Genomic DNA, 15,760 nt, shown 5'->3' on the forward strand with positions numbered 1-15,760 from the left:
TTGTTGTCAAAGAGTGCCCCGTCGTGCAGAAACGTACCTCCGATCTTCACGGTGAGATCGTGGGCTACCATGCAGTTTCTGGCGGCCAGGTCTCTGTGGACAAACTTCTTGGCGTTGAGGTAAGCCATGCCGTCTGCGATCTCCGCAGCCATTTGGATCATCTCCTTCAGGGAGGGCGGCGGGCGCCCGGGGTTGTTCTAGGGGGACACGAGGCGGATTCTCAAATTTGTCATCTCCTTAACGTTTAGCTTCCTTTCAATGTCAACAAGACATGGTTTGGCCGGATCCGGCTGTTGAGCCGCACGCGAGCCCGTTTGAGGTTTTCAGCCGACTGAAGTGCTGACTGCAAAAGCTCCTCAGTCAATACCCAAGAGCTCAGAGCTCAGAGCTTTTCCCCCTCCTCTTCCAATCCACATGCCATCTGTACACTTACACACTACGGGAGGCGATACTTGGATGGAACATCAACCTTTTTTTCAATTCTATTTATAATGAAAATAGATAAAAGACCTTTGCATACTGTTAAGAAAAAAAGATAACTACTGCTCTTTTTATCTACATAAAAAGAAGAAGTGAAAACAAGACCAGTGACAAAAAAATAAATCATTAAACCGACAAAACCTAAAAAAAAAACGCTACAAGCGTCGTTTTAACTCCTCGGGTTGTGATGGTGACTCGGGGAGGGAGAGTTGTAATCTTGTTCACCTCGGCGTCCGGCCGCAGAGAACGCAGGAAGCTCTTCAGGTCTCCGTTGGTCATCAGCTCCATCACGACCAGGGTGGGCTGGCCTTTAGACACGACACCCAGCAGACGCACCTGGGGAGGCAAGGTTTTTAATTTCAATACGCTGTGGTTGGATCAATTCAGTTAAAACATCCCCACCCGACACTACGTCACAATGTGACGTGGACAAAGTGTTTCAGAAGAGGTCTATTTTTTTACCACATGGTGGCAGGTGAAGGCTTTCATGACCGAGGCCTCGTTCAGGAACTCAATTCTCTCTCTCAGGCTGGCCGACTCGTTCACCGTCTTCACCGCCACGTGGGTATCCCCCTCGCCCTTGATGATGTCCTTGCCAATGCCCTCGTAGACCATGCCGAAAGAGCCCTGACCCAGTTCCCTCAAAATGTTGATCTTGTCTCTGGGAACCTCCCACTCGTCCGCCTCGTACACTGCAGGCACATTTTACAGGAATATTACACATACGGCTTCAACGGAAGGCCCGAGTGGAGCAGCACATGAAAAAGCAGGTTAGTTTGGATGCAGCTTGAAGATATTTGTATACATTTTTTCTCTTTACTGCAAATTGCAAATATTTATTTTGGAGGAATCCAATTGAAATGTGCATCTGCAGAAAATCATGTTCCGAATATCACGAAAACAGGTGACTGAACAGGGTTTCTTTCTTCGAGACGACTGCTGTGAAAAGATCTTTGTTTGTGATCTTTAATTGATCGTGGCGACTACAGGTGCATGTTAATATAAAGTTGGTCAATGCCGTTTTTCACTCATCAGCAGTTTTTACCCTCAGAAGCTAACGTCAGCTGACCAATTTAAGTTCTTGGTATCCCCCTGTAGTTCCTCCTCAAATCAAAAAAATAAAAGTAAAATGAAGCCAGGTCTTCTTTCGAACGTCTCATGACTCATCCTGCGCTCAGGGGCGCTCACAAAAAATACTAGCTAGCCACACGGATCATTATTACTGAATAAATGTCATAAATCAGTTTCCTTACCATCGTTAGCACTGAGATACTCCGGGTTTGAAGAGGCGTAGATTGGACCACTAGGCCCTTGAGTTTGACTAGATGGAAAAGGAGAGATGGATTTTGTTGAAACACGGACCAAATATTACATTATAGCACGAGTTCCTGTGTTGAAAAAGATGTGATAACTGCGTACTTCTTCTTGAACATGACGAATCCTGCCACAGCCACAAACAGCAGCAAGACAAAGCAGATGACGGGTCCGATGACGATCTTCAAGACGTAGAGAGAATCGCCTGTTTAACACATCGGGCCAAACAATGAGTCACGTTTCACACGTTCAACTGTAGCCAGGACTGACGTACGGCTGCGTGAATATCATCTGCTTCAAACACAGTTGGTGCAATCGTTTGATCTTTAAATGATGTTATTTTAAAAGATTTGAATGGAGCTAATCTCTATTTAAATAAGAACACATCTACATTACGTCTGAGGTCATGAAGTACTCAAATATTGCCATTGGAACTTGGATCCTACGTACAGACACTTTGCACATTCAAAGCAGTGTGAGACTTTTGATTTAAAAAACAAAATAATAGAATAATTTAAATGAATAAAACCAGGAAATTAAAATTAAATTAAATATCATAATAATAATGAAAGACTGTCTATAAATTAGAGATAACATACAGATAATAGATCAAAATCATAACATACTACTAACACTTGCAGTTTAGCTTAAAGGCCTAAGTGGAACAAAAATAGATTCATTCCATCCTCAATCTTAGAAGTAAAAAGCAACAAGGAGCAGTAGTCTGATTAGGCTTAGTTTGCCTTCATGGCAGATGGAGACTTACTTGCGTCCTGGACAAAGAAGTAAGTGGGCTCGGTCCAGGATCCGTTCCCGGCCAGCGAGGTGGCCCGGATCCTCACCGTGTAGTTCCCAGGGTGCATCACTTTCAGCTTGCAGCCACGGGCCACTTTGTACATGTTCCTTGACACGCAGTAGTGGAGCTCCTGCAAAGGAACAATGCTGAGGTTCAGGCGGCGGAGAACAGTAAACGAGATAGAGAGAATATTCAGAATCATCCCGTTTGATGAGTTGTTTTATTGCCTACTATGTGGTTTTATTGAATGTTTACACTGATCTTATAGTGTTTCCATAGTAAATAACAGGCTGCCGCATCGGTTCTGTGGACTTGTCTCTCTAACAACTAAAGCGTATTGCGTTGCTAAAACAACTTCACCATTGAGTTTATCCACCATATGACATTAGTGAAACCACAAGAGTACGTTTCTAAATAAAATGTGTTTATGTTGTGGTAAACTCAAACCACTACAAATAATAAATAAATAAAAGGCATGATAGGTGTGTGTGGGTGTTTGTTTCCTTACCTCAGTGTCTCCTAGTCTCTTGTAGTTGACCTCGTACAGGATGATCATACCATTTGGGGACACCGGTTCTTGCCACGTTATGTGCACTACATGTTCTGTCACCTCGTACTTAATGGGACTGATGATGTCATCAGCTTTGTCTGTGGAGAACAAATGGTTTCACAAATTGTATTTCTATTCAAATTCTTCATTCTTAAAAACTCAGGTTAAAAATAGAGAAAAGGTTAAAAATAGAGAAAAGCAGCAGGCCGTAATTAACAAAAGTCAACGTACAATAAGTAATGTTTCCTTACTTGCATAATTTGACACTATTCTTGTCTAAACTGTTTATTTGGGTGGAACACAAACATGTAGTTAAGAAGAAATTAATGGATGAATTTTTAGACGAGGTCTCAACAGGAACAGGAACTGCATTTGTAAGTTGTGTGAAGTCTTTTGTGTCTCCAGAGGGAGCTGTGGGAAGGCTGATACAGACTGCACCCAGGGGGCAAAAGTAAAAAGAAAAGACCGGAACTCCGAAGCCCACCACTCAACTCAAGGATTGTTTGAAATGTTTTGATTACTTTTTGGAAATGCCCTGGTTCCCAATATCACCGGGGTTTTAAAAACAAAAAGGATTCAGTAGTTTCAACTCCTCCACGCTGATGCAGCTCTTGAGGGGAGGTGGGATTTTATTACACCGAGCTGCATGTTCCGCTTCCTTGGCAAACGAGACCACAGAGAGCGGTGCCTCCTTACCCTCGGGCATTGTGCGGGCGCTGACGTACGCCGCCATGCTGCAGCTGAGCGGGTTCTCCCTGTCGTTGCAGGCGTGCACCTCAATCTGGTAGCTGGTGAAGTGGCGCAGGTTGGAGATGACGGTGGACTCCTTGGCGTGGGCTTTGACGTCGACCGTGGTCTTGGTGATTTCAAAGGCCTCCTCGTCCTCCGGCGTGCCCGTGCCGTGCGGCGGGCTGGGGGCGGTGGTGAGGAAGGGGAGTGTCCAGTTGGCCACGCCCACCGCCGAACGCCGCTGCCTCGTGCGTCTAAACAAAGGCGAGGCAAGTTTTAAGTGAAGGAAGGTGCATGAATAGAGAAAATGCCACAGGAAGTGAAGATCACGTAATCTATCAGGAGGCAGATGCAGGAGCTACAAAAGCAGGCGATGCAATGATCCAACACTACAAGCGTCTTCCAGGAGATGCTGTCACGTTGTCTCCGTTTTACAACTACACTGCACTCTCAAACCGTAGTCTTACTTGATCTCAAAGACTTCGTTGTGGAGGTAGTCCTCGAAGGTTTTGCGGTAGTCCGAGTCCTCTTTCTCCTTCTTGAGCTCCTTCTCGGTTTTGGGGCAGCCGCAGCACCGTGTCCCCTGGCCCTGCTCCTCCGTCTGGTTCCACTTCTGCTCCTCGTGACTGTCGACCTGAGTGGGGACCCGCGACGGCAACTTCATCCCTGGTGAAGGTCAAGAGGAGGAATAAGGATATCCAGTCAGACGGATTGGGGAAAATTAGTACAAGTCTTATGCACAAATATGTACACACACTCCGCCCACATACATAGCAGCCTGCAGGGCATGTCTGTCACCGTCACCTCCTCACTAGTGGAGATGGATTACCAGTGACACAACTCCAAATATTTTTGGATGTGCGAGAGTTATAAGAGTTCAAAAAGAGGAAAGTTTGTGCCGCGTTGTGCGATTACATGGAAGGGCTGATTGTTCCAGGTTTCAAGTAGTTTAAGGTACATAATACCACCCGAACAAGCAGTAGTTTGAACCACACTTGCTGTTCTTGCTCAGGGAGTGGAGTTCTGGTACAATTGATACCTTGTGGGGCACTATGATTAAGATGCGCCTTGATCTACAGAGGCATGCATATGCACCGTAGATCGATTTCAACATTTTTAAAATCCAGTTCTGGTGATTTTTGTATTTAATAAAAATCACCAGAAATATGTGTAACTCTAAAGGTAGAATGTGCTAAAAGAGGCAGACCGTATAATAAACATGTACATGAAGTAAGATACAAATCATAATAATGACGTCAAACTGGTGTTTGCTTATTGTTCTTATATTAGTATTTTTGTTGGATTGTTAAAGTGTGGTCATTGTTAAGATTGTGTGCTTTTCTAAATAATGCGGGACGATGTTTCCATTTTTGGAAAATCAGTAATCTTGACGTGAATTACCCATGAAGGCGACTCACACGAGGTAAAAGAACTCTGCCTGACAAGCGAGGAGCTCTTCTCCTAAAATAAAGACAGCTTTATGATCCCCAGCTCGCTCTCAGACAGTCGGACTCACAAAGCACACACAAGAGCAGACACAACAACAGGACAACCGCAGACGACAAAGCTCACCCTTCTGACAGTAGTCAAACTTGTAGAGCTCGCTGGCTTCTGGCTGCCGCTGGCAGAAGACCAGGTAGTGAGTGATGTTGCCGTTGGGATCATTGGGAGGTTTCCACTTGAGGATGATCTGGGAGGACGAGTTGGACGAGGAAATGGGGTCCAGCGGGACGGACGGTTCTGCGGAGACACAGTGGAGATACGGGAGGTTTGGTGAGTTTACAATCATTGAGCAAGCTTGGCTTAAGAAAAGCAAAACCATGAAGTGGTTTTCATTATGAATAAAGAATTACATTCTGCTTATGTCACATAAAAGCCACGCTGGTGTCAAATTAAATGATCGAAAATAAGATCAAACTCTAATGGGTTCAAATGACAGCCTCAAAATGTTTACAAGCAGATGTTTCTTTTTCAAATGATGAAACTGCTCTTCAGTGACGCTCTGTTCTCTCGTCCCTGAAAGGATTTATGATTATTGTTTCTCAATAAGAACGAGACCTTGAGAAGTCACGCTACATTTTTGTCAGTTAGTTTCGTCAAATGAATCATTGGGATACATCAAATATAGAATTGGTCATGTCACTATTGAAACCCAAAACCCAAAAACATGTTTTTGCAGTAATTTTGGCACTCTGGTGAGAACCAGGTTTTGCTTGTTATTTTTACATTTTAAAGATCTAGTAAAGTTTTTGCCTCTTCATTGCCGTATGCTTTAGGTAATTACTTTTTCACAAGCCGCTCTTCGTGTGTTTGGCTGAGGTTTGCATGTTCAGTTTCAGTTCTAGTTTTCAGTATTTTGACAGGTGTGGTATTTAAAATACACATATTTTGTATCTCTGTTCCCATTTCCAAAAAGGTTTCATTATTTTGCATTGAAAACGTGTGAAGATAAATAGTAAAGCTGCGTTGGTAATCATCAGACAGATGAATAATGAATAAACAAGTATAACTTGTCGACTTGTTTTGTGTAACTAACTTTTATTTGTGTTTTTATTTTGTATGCGATCTTGTTTACTGTTATTACCCTGGTTATCCTGTTGAAGACACAACACATAAGACACAAGATGGCATAGCATGTATTTTCAAATTGCAAAACAAACTGCAATGTGACGTTATTCTATGTAGCAAGAACAGTGACTGACAACAGCGTTCATGCGATTGTCAGTTGAGGTGTATTTTGGTTGGATGTACAAATCCACCTTGACACTTTGAAGACGAAGCTGCCATTAGACTATGAACTGAGAGGAAGGTGGAGGGGCGTCGGCATGTCGGACAGAACCCTGGAGGAGACGCAGGTATCGCGTGGGTATAAAAGACGCCGCGGCACACTGGTCTGACTGCATTGTCAGACCAGTGATCACCAGTTAACAGCTCATTCGTAATGACAGCTTTGCCCTTCTGACGAGGTATGCTGGTTAGACATGACACAACACCCCCCCCCCCACACACACACACCCCCCACCCCGGAACCTGGAGACGTCGGCAGACGGATGGAAAACAACCCTTCCTTAACGCGGGGAGGAAGAGCACGTTGTGTAAAAGGAAGCCGGTTAGACGGGCCGCGATGACCGCGACCTACTGGGGGGGAAAAGATCTATAAAACGCCTGATGCAGACACCTTGCACGAGGCCGCACCCTGTTGGTCGATGGCGCCCCAGACGGACCCCGCCATCTGTCTGCCTTCTTCCCTGCTCTTGTGCCAGAAGTCATTTTGGTAGCTGCCAGACTGACACACACAGATTTCACTGCTCAATGATAGTAACACTACAAGATCTGAGGATGACCCTAAAAATAGTTCTAGCCCCTTTTCTCTCAAAAGTGCAACGTATGGAAGTAAATCTTTGTCATCGGGTGTTGAAATAAAAAGGTGATTGAATTTCTAGCACTGAATATTTATGCATTGAAATTAAGTATCTAAATGTTTTTCAACATTAAAATACTGCAAAAAATTCAACCTAAAAAAAAAATCACTTAAAATATTCAGCCGCAAAAAAAATCCCCGTTATTATTGGACACGGCTGCAATCCGAAGCCGAAGGTGTTTTGGGTGCTCGCTCCTTTAGCTTGACGCACGCTCCTGATCTTGAATCTAGAATAGATTGCTCTACCTTAGTGTCCCGGATGTTGGTGTTTTTGCGGGTGAATTTTTTGGGCTGAATATTTTAACAGTTTAATGTTGAAAAACATTTACATACTTAATTTCAATGCATAAATATTCAGTGCTAGAAATTCAATCACCTTTTTATTTCAACACCCGATGACAAAGATTTACTTCCATAGCAACGTAACCTGGAGCTACTTTGTCGTTCCACTGTGTTTTAAGATCCAGACGTATTGGCTCGTGATGCACGCCGTGAGGAGGCAATGCCTCTGAACGAATCGTCATTCGGTAGATTACTGCCGTTTAGCTTTCTTTTGTGCTTACATTTAATGCCCTTTAAATGCCTTGAGCGATCACTTAATGGAAGGACTGCTGGAGATGGATCGTGGTTTCTTCACACTTCTACATTGAGCTGTCCACGAAAAGTCAATGAAAGTGGTTTATGTCTTTATTGTTGTCGCCAGAAAAAGAACTTTGTGTTCTTGTAAACAATGAAATCATAAACACATGGTGATTATTATAAAAACCGAGGCCGTCTTATTTAAAAAAGTTAATTTAGTCAAAACTATCACAGAAATGCGTGCGAATGGATTATGGGCTCGCCAAATGCACAAAGCGATTCCAAATTTAAAATAGACCAATGTGCAAATATTTGACCTCTATCAAGGGGATCAAAGTAACCAGTATACACGACCACTCTTAAATCAGTCTTACTGGTGGAGTTGGTGCGAACATAGATGATCTCGCTCTTGGCTCCGTTGACCTGGTGCTCGTCAGAGGCCGACAGCTGGGTTTTCACCATTATGGCGTACTGCGTCCACGGCTTCAGTGGCATGATGAGATGACCCGGCTCAAACTGCTCTTTGTCCCCCTCTGTGGCTCGTTGCGGAGGGTCCACGTCAGCAATCACCCAGCTGTTGGAGCCGCAGGCGTCCTGCCCGTCAAACTCGGTTACGTTCTGAAAAGGTCTTTTGTGCGAAAGAACAATAACAGTGTGAAGAAGAAGGTTTTATGTATATATATATATATATATACACACACACACACACACACACACGGTTATACTGAGGCTTACATTTTATCAAAAGGGAGGATATATTCCTAATTTCAGTAATTAACCGGGCTGAAAACAATCTCTAATTCAACAGGTTAGTTGAAAAGGTGACATCATATCTGTTGCAATGTTACTGGAGGCAGATCCATCCAACACAGCAACAGCCTGACTTTCCATGCATGAGGTTGAATCCAAAAATGATTCCTCATATTACTTCTCAGTCATCTCAAGTCAGTGATGCAGAAAATTCCATTGCAACCATGCACTAAATCTAACTGATGTGTCTAGGGTTAAGTTCTGAAAACAATTTTTTTCTGGCAGAGATTTACTTACGCTTCTTTGTAGAGCACCATGAAGCCCAGCAGATCTCTGAAGTCTGGGGGCCAGAAGGGTTGCCACCTCACCATTATTTTGTCGCTCGAGGTTCGTATCAGGGTAAACTTCAACACATGGTTTTCACCTGAGAAAATACAGTAATCGGTTATAAAATGTTCAATTGGTAAGATTTGGATGGTTGTTTGAACCATTCAAACACTGAACTAATTTTACAGTGTTGACGTCATGTCAAAGACGTATCTGTACTGAAACAAGCATGGCATGCTAATCGGCTATCCCCGGCACATCCTGTCTTGTAATAGCGTCCGCTACATGTCTCGTAACCTGAATCAGTTTAAGGTGGAAGAGGACAAAAATAGAACACCGCCTACAACACTGTGTTACCATGTAGATATGTATCGGTGCTGTGCTCTGTTGCTCTGTTCCTAGTTAATCTGCGTCAGTAAAAGGTTGGAAAGAAGGCACTCGCAAACATAAAAACGGACAGGAAATGACCATCATAACTATTACTCTGTTTGCGTCTGTACCAAGGCAGACTCTTGTGTTTTCTGTTGCCATAGTAACTCCTGCAGGCACCGTCAGAGCAGAGGTTCGTTCTTACATGAGGCCTGGTCTCCGTTGGTCTTGGAGGCGATGTCGTTCTTCACATGCCGATCCTTGGTCCCCGTCACCTTCTCCATCTTTTTGATCTCAGCCATGCAGAGTTTGGAGTTGTAGTGGAAAAACATGCGTCCCTGCAGGATGGTCAGCTTGTGTTTGGACCAATCCCAGAGCTGCCGCAGGTTCTGGTTGTCCAGGGCATAGAATGAGTAATTCCTGGAAAAGGGAACCCAAGATTGCATGAAACATATTTCTCCTTATAGATATGACATTTAGCTCTGGACCTGCAATTAGCATCATATGCCTGTCCTGTGCCATTTCTACTGTAAGTGTAGACCATTGTGCTACAAGCGTCTTCCACCTCATCCGAACGAAGCCTCACATGGGATTTATCTAACCAAAAACATTTGCCACAGAAAGACATTTTGAAATGGTCAGTTCTTCCGCTTTTAACTCATAATTACAGGAGGCGGCTCTGACACGGCAAATTTGAGATGAGGCTCAAAAGACAAGAGTCTCACCCGATTTCCTGTTCCTCTCCACGAATAACACGGAGTTTGCGGAAAAAAGAGAGGGATACAAGGGCGTAGGAACGTCGCACTGACAGGTAGCCAGTGATCTCCTCCAGCTGGCCCAGGCTGGCCTCCAGTTCAGCTGCTATGTTGTCTACAGAAAACAGAGAAACAAAAGCCATGAAGTGACTCCAGAACGCTGCAAAACACACAAGCTGCCAGGCAGCTGGTCTTTTCTGCCATTTTACAATTTGGGTTTGATCTTTTACACATTTTCCTATTCTAGCCGTGTATGTTAGGAAATAAGCTAAAAACTTTAATTACATCAAACAAACCACAGCTACTCACTTCCCCCACGCAGGTTGATGACCAGGCTCCCATTGAGCACGGTGCAGCCTCTCAAAGCCTGGGCAGCCGTGACAGAGTCCACTACTTTCAGACCCATACATACTTTGGGACAAAGCCCTGCACAGGGAGTGCAGTTTAGCCTGTAAAACAAAAACAAAAAGAAAGTATTTTTAAGAAAATGAAAAGAAAAGTTCCTTTTCCGGAGACACAATTGCTCCCTTATGTTCAGCCACTAGCTGCAAACTTTCTCCTCTTGGTATTTAATGCTGGCAAGATAGCGTACAGTTGAAGTTTAGAGTTTTGTTTGGCTGCCTGTTGCTGTCGATGTAAGAGGTGATATCAAAACCAGAAGAGTCGTTTTGGGCCAGACAGGCAAAAAAAAAAAAGAAAGAAAATTCCCCACCGAAAGAGCTGAGGAGCACTGTTGTGTCGGGTGAAACATTGTTATAGCAAACCAGCAACAATGTGATTTCCATCCTTAATGTTAATGTCAGCCTTAGATTTCCTGCACATGTCACAAAAAAGCTGAAAATGAAGTTTCAACTGAAATATGAGCTCAACCTTCACGTTAACAACGGCGCTCAACAACCTGTCTTGCGTAATGCTTTTAATAGCAGATGTACACTCACCGGCCACTTTATTAGGTACCCCATGCTAGTAACGGGTTGGACCCCCTTTTGCCTTCAGAACTGCCTCAATTCTTCGCGGCATAGATTCAACAAGGTGCTGGAAGCATTCCTCAGGGAATTTGGTCCATATTGACATGATCGCATCACACAGTTGCCGCAGATTTGTCGGCTGCACATCCATGATGCGAATCTCCCGTTCCACCACATCCCAAAGATGCTCTATTGGATTGAGATCTGGTGATTGTGGAGGCCATTTGAGTACAGCGAACTCATTGTCATGTTCAAGAAACCAGTCTGAGATGATTCCAGCTTTATGACATGGCGCATTATCCTGCTGAAAGTAGCCATCAGAAGTTGGGTACATTGTGGTCATAAAGGGATGGACATGGTCAGCAACAATACTCAGGTAGGCTGTGGCGTTGCAACGATGCTCAATTGGTACCAAGGGGCCCAAAGAGTGCCAAGAAAATATTCCCCACACCATGACACCACCACCACCACCAGCCTGAACCGTTGATACAAGGCAGGATGGATCCATGCTTTCATGTTGTAGACGCCAAATTCTGACCCTACCATCCGAATGTCGCAGCAGATATCGAGACTCATCAGACCAGGCAACGTTTTTCCAATCTTCTATTGTCCAATTTTGATGAGCTTGTGCAAATTGTAGCCTCAGTTTCCTGTTCTTAGCTGAAAGGAGTGGCACCCGGTGTGGTCTTCTGCTGCTGTAGCCCATCTGCCTCAAAGTTCGACGTGCTGTGCGTTCAGAGATGCTCTTATGCCCACCTTGGTTGTAACGGGTGGTTATTTGAGTCACTGTTGCCCTTCTATCAGCTCGAACCAGTCTGGCCATTCTCCTCTGACCTCTGGCATCAACAAGGCATTTCCGCCCACAGAACTGCCGCTCACTGGATGTTTTTTCTTTTTCGGACCATTCTCTGTAAACCCTAGAGATGGTTGTGCGTGAAAATCCCAGTAGATTAGCAGTTTCTGAAATACTCAGACCAGCCCTTCTGGCACCAACAATCATGCCACGTTCAAAGTCACTCAAATCACCTTTCTTCCCCATACTGATGCTCGGTTTGAACTGCAGGAGATTGTCTTGACAATGTCTACATGCCTAAATGCACTGAGTTGCCGCCATCTGATTGGCTGCTTAGAAATTAAGTGTTAACGAGCAGTTGGACAGGTGTACCTAATAAAGTGGCCGGTGAGTGTATATGGTCATGGCTGCCGGTCACCCGCAACAACCCATTTCCTGAAAAGCCGTCTGCCCCCGTCCCCACTCTCACACTGCTGCAAGTAAAAACTCAAAGTAAACAGCAACCTCTGCAGTGGAGGTAGACAGCTTCTTTTTTTTTGTTTAATGCAAAGTAGTTTGCGAGCCAAGTAGATAGTTTGGAGTATGGCCCTGCCCCCCCCCCCCCCCCGAGCGGAAAAAAGGGAACAATCTGCATGAACAATCTGTGACTCTATTACAGTGTGTAAACTCAACACTTAAGTCAATGTCATAAAACCTAAATAAATCAATATGGATCACTGAACATTAAACTCAAAGCAATGGATAGGCCTACCTAAATAAATACCCACATAAATCTGAATGTCAAACAAACCGTAGAATAGGAGAGAACCTTTTTCAAAAGAGACAAACGACACGTCGTGTTTTACTTCGGTCGGTTTCCAATGCAAACAATTAATATGACCGTTCATTCATACAGAAATGAATAATCCTCAAATGGGATTTGATGGGTTAAATGGTTGGATTTGTTTTAATAACCACCTACTCTGTGGGTGAAAAAAATGTTTAAGGGTGCAATTTGAAAAAGAGGAAACAGCTGATCGGTAAGTAAATTAAAGAGTCGAAAGATTTATTTCCCTCCGTGTCGCTCTGTCTTGTAGCTGAGGACAGGAGCACGTCGTCATTATATATTCGAGGGATAACTTTGGTGGAGTGAAACAAACTGAAAACTAAATCAGAAACGACATAAATACCACTTGTCTGGTGGCTGCAAACCGTTAGCCAACATGTCCTTACTTTCTTTTTTTTTTTTTTTTTTTTAAAAGGTCTGAAATTCAAGGGTAAAGGCAGACGACGAGGGCTGTTCCCTCTGTGACCGTTGCTCGATTTGTGTTGAAGTATTTTCTGCCGCCGTCTGGTTCGTGAAGTGAGCACGTCTGTTTAGTGACGATCATAGAAGAATGTGGCATTTCTTTTGAGAATGAAAAAAAATTAAACGGAAGCTGTAGGCGACTAATGCATGAATGGAAAAGGTCATCTAAACTACAACGCATAAACACACAAGAGCTACTTATGCGATTAAAGACAACTTTCAATGACAAAGCGAACAAAATGAGGAAAAGCCTAAGTCAAGAGATATGATGGCTTGTCTTGCAAGTAAAAGTAGACTATTTGCATTGTTTCTGCATCTGGCTTATAAGACCCTTTTTCTCACTATAGTGCCACATCTGCACTTTCACCCGAGACACTCGTAGCGCCTTTGAGTACGAGCTTCTCCGCAGAGCACTTTCATTTCCACAGCTTAGTTTAAAGCCAGCGAAAAGGGAGCAGGAATGCCAGAGAGAACAGATGCGTCATGAGAGGCGCAGAAAGGGAGGCAGAGAGCAGAGCGACTGAGGTGGGAGAGCAGCGGGGTTCACCAAAGGTCAACACCAGACGCCCGAGAGGAGATTGTTGATCACTTGGCGAGAAGTTCAAGTGAAATCTGCACATGGAGAGTGAAACGTGGTCAAGCACTACTCCAAAGATGTGAGCGGCTTCAACACAAGCTAAAAATATATAAATAAAGGTATAAATATATTACTGTTACTCATATATTCTTCAGTACTTGAGAGTAATTAACTTTCAAATACACTATTGTGATGTGATTACTTTGCTTGGTCACGCTTCATGCTAATTAGTTTATTTTCATTTCCAATATTCAAACTTTATTCCTCCTAAAAACAGCAAATTTATATTTATTTAAGTATAATTAAATGCCATTGTGCTGCTAAATTGTTATCCGTGTGTGTAGTACTAAAGATTCAGCCTTTTTATGAACTTGATGTTCTGCCAACCAACTGATCCCAGAATAAAATACCACACCTGTTAAAACCTCACACGGTTTGTAAATATAAAGACGGTTTCTTAACTTTATTAAAAACATCAAAAGCTAATTAAGTTGTTTCATGAATAGCTTCAACGGTGAAAAGAAATTCTCAGTCATCATTTATTAACATAAACAGCCCCTCTGGAAGTGAATGAAAATCAACGGCTATGGCTCGGGTTGCCCTTGAGCAAGGCATTCACACTCTCATCTGCACCAGTGGAGCCTCTAGAAAGCCTCTCAGCATTTGAACGTACAGTCTGCAACTCGGGGGAATGTGCAGCCGAATATTAGGAGATCTAGAGACTCACAGACAACGGGGTTGTAAATGATGAGAATTAAAGAAACGCGTCAGAGAAAACATAACTCTGACGTGAACGCGCTCCCGTTTACTCTCGCTGCAGAGCGCTCACAACTTACGCGGAGGAGTTGACGGTGGTGTAGCCGGAGGGACACTCGGGGACGCAGGCGCCGTTGTGGATGACGTACTCGTGGCAGTCGGGGCTCTTGCTGTGCACCTTCTCCCGCTTGCACTTGTCGTGGAGGTCCTGGCAGAAGGCGAAGGGGACGCAGCGCCAGCCCCTGAAGGTGAAGTGGTCGGCGGGGCAGCGCTCCACGCAGCCGGCCCCGTGCTGGAGGCCGCGGCAGGCCACGCAGTGGGCGGCCGAGTGGGGCTTCAGGCAGCCGCCCAGGCACTGGTCGTGGCAGCACTGGTCGTCCTTGGTGCAGGCTCGGTGTTTACATTGAACGGGGCACACTGCGTGCGGGAGAGAAAGAGGGAACAAAGAGGTATTGAAGGGTTAAGGGGTTGTGGTTAAAGGTTATTCAGTTAACAAAAAAACAGTACAAGTGGGAAGGGAATAAAAGCAGGCCGCACGGCGAGAGAAAAATGGAAACTGAGGCCTGTGGAGCATCCAGACGCCTCCACGCCATTTCGGTTCTCAAAGTGACATTGGATTTTGATCTCCGGCGATGATGTGGCTTAACAACGAAATCTCATATGGTCCGATGGCCAAGCGACATTCGGGAGGGGGGGGGGGGGGGGCTCTTTAAATTGTTTACAAGCACATTTCACGAGCGACGATCAGGCTGATTTGATTAATGGAATAAAGAATTGTGAAGTGTGACATTTATTTATCACTCATCACGCAACAAATGGTTGGATGGTTTAATTATTTACCGAAAAGGCTTCGCCCCGAAAAGAGCTAGGAGATCAACCGATGAATTATCCTTAATTCAGGCCCGGCAGGTATTGCACAAAATGATGTCCATGCATTGGTAGGCCCAACTCATCTCACGTGGCGAAAAAAACAAACCCCCCAAAAAAAACAAGTAAAGGACCCTTTCTGGCCTCATGACCGACACCCGCTGTTTGAGGGCACGCCGATACAACCCTTGGACGGAAGGTGCGTGCGTGCTGACATTCACACTCAAGTTCAGGGGTCAAGACAATCGTTTAAAGTCTGTAGGTTGGGGGTGTGCGCATACGTCTGCACGTGTGTTCGCCGTTAAAATCAGCCCGTTGCATAACATAGACCCTCCGGATTGATGGCGAGTGTGTGCCCGTGTGTGTGAGCGATGTGGTCTCAGTGTGGGTGTGACGAGGGCGGGTCGAGGCTACTCGGGGAGGTAAATACAGTTGACTGAC

The 15,760-nt window shown here is 44.5% G+C and overlaps 1 protein-coding gene across 1 annotated transcript in view; it reads right to left on the reverse strand.

Moving 5' to 3' along the window:
- insra (insulin receptor a) overlaps window positions 1-15,760 on the reverse strand; it is a 35,584-nt gene that overhangs the window by 2,463 nt on the left and 17,361 nt on the right. Inside the window, exons 3-18 of the mRNA XM_037458891.2 lie at window positions 14,533-14,869; window positions 10,380-10,519; window positions 10,041-10,185; window positions 9,521-9,735; window positions 8,917-9,043; window positions 8,244-8,497; window positions 5,442-5,609; window positions 4,337-4,535; window positions 3,837-4,123; window positions 3,099-3,238; window positions 2,561-2,720; window positions 1,900-1,999; window positions 1,734-1,801; window positions 943-1,172; window positions 706-816; window positions 38-197 (exon numbers count right to left, since the gene is read on the reverse strand). Of these exons, the coding sequence (XP_037314788.1) occupies window positions 38-197; window positions 706-816; window positions 943-1,172; window positions 1,734-1,801; window positions 1,900-1,999; window positions 2,561-2,720; window positions 3,099-3,238; window positions 3,837-4,123; window positions 4,337-4,535; window positions 5,442-5,609; window positions 8,244-8,497; window positions 8,917-9,043; window positions 9,521-9,735; window positions 10,041-10,185; window positions 10,380-10,519; window positions 14,533-14,869 (2,841 nt within the window). The remainder of the gene's footprint in view (window positions 1-37; window positions 198-705; window positions 817-942; window positions 1,173-1,733; window positions 1,802-1,899; window positions 2,000-2,560; window positions 2,721-3,098; window positions 3,239-3,836; window positions 4,124-4,336; window positions 4,536-5,441; window positions 5,610-8,243; window positions 8,498-8,916; window positions 9,044-9,520; window positions 9,736-10,040; window positions 10,186-10,379; window positions 10,520-14,532; window positions 14,870-15,760) is intronic.

This window comes from Pungitius pungitius, chromosome 15, assembly GCF_949316345.1.
Source record: "Pungitius pungitius chromosome 15, fPunPun2.1, whole genome shotgun sequence".
NCBI classification, from domain to species: Eukaryota; Metazoa; Chordata; class Actinopteri; order Perciformes; family Gasterosteidae; genus Pungitius; species Pungitius pungitius.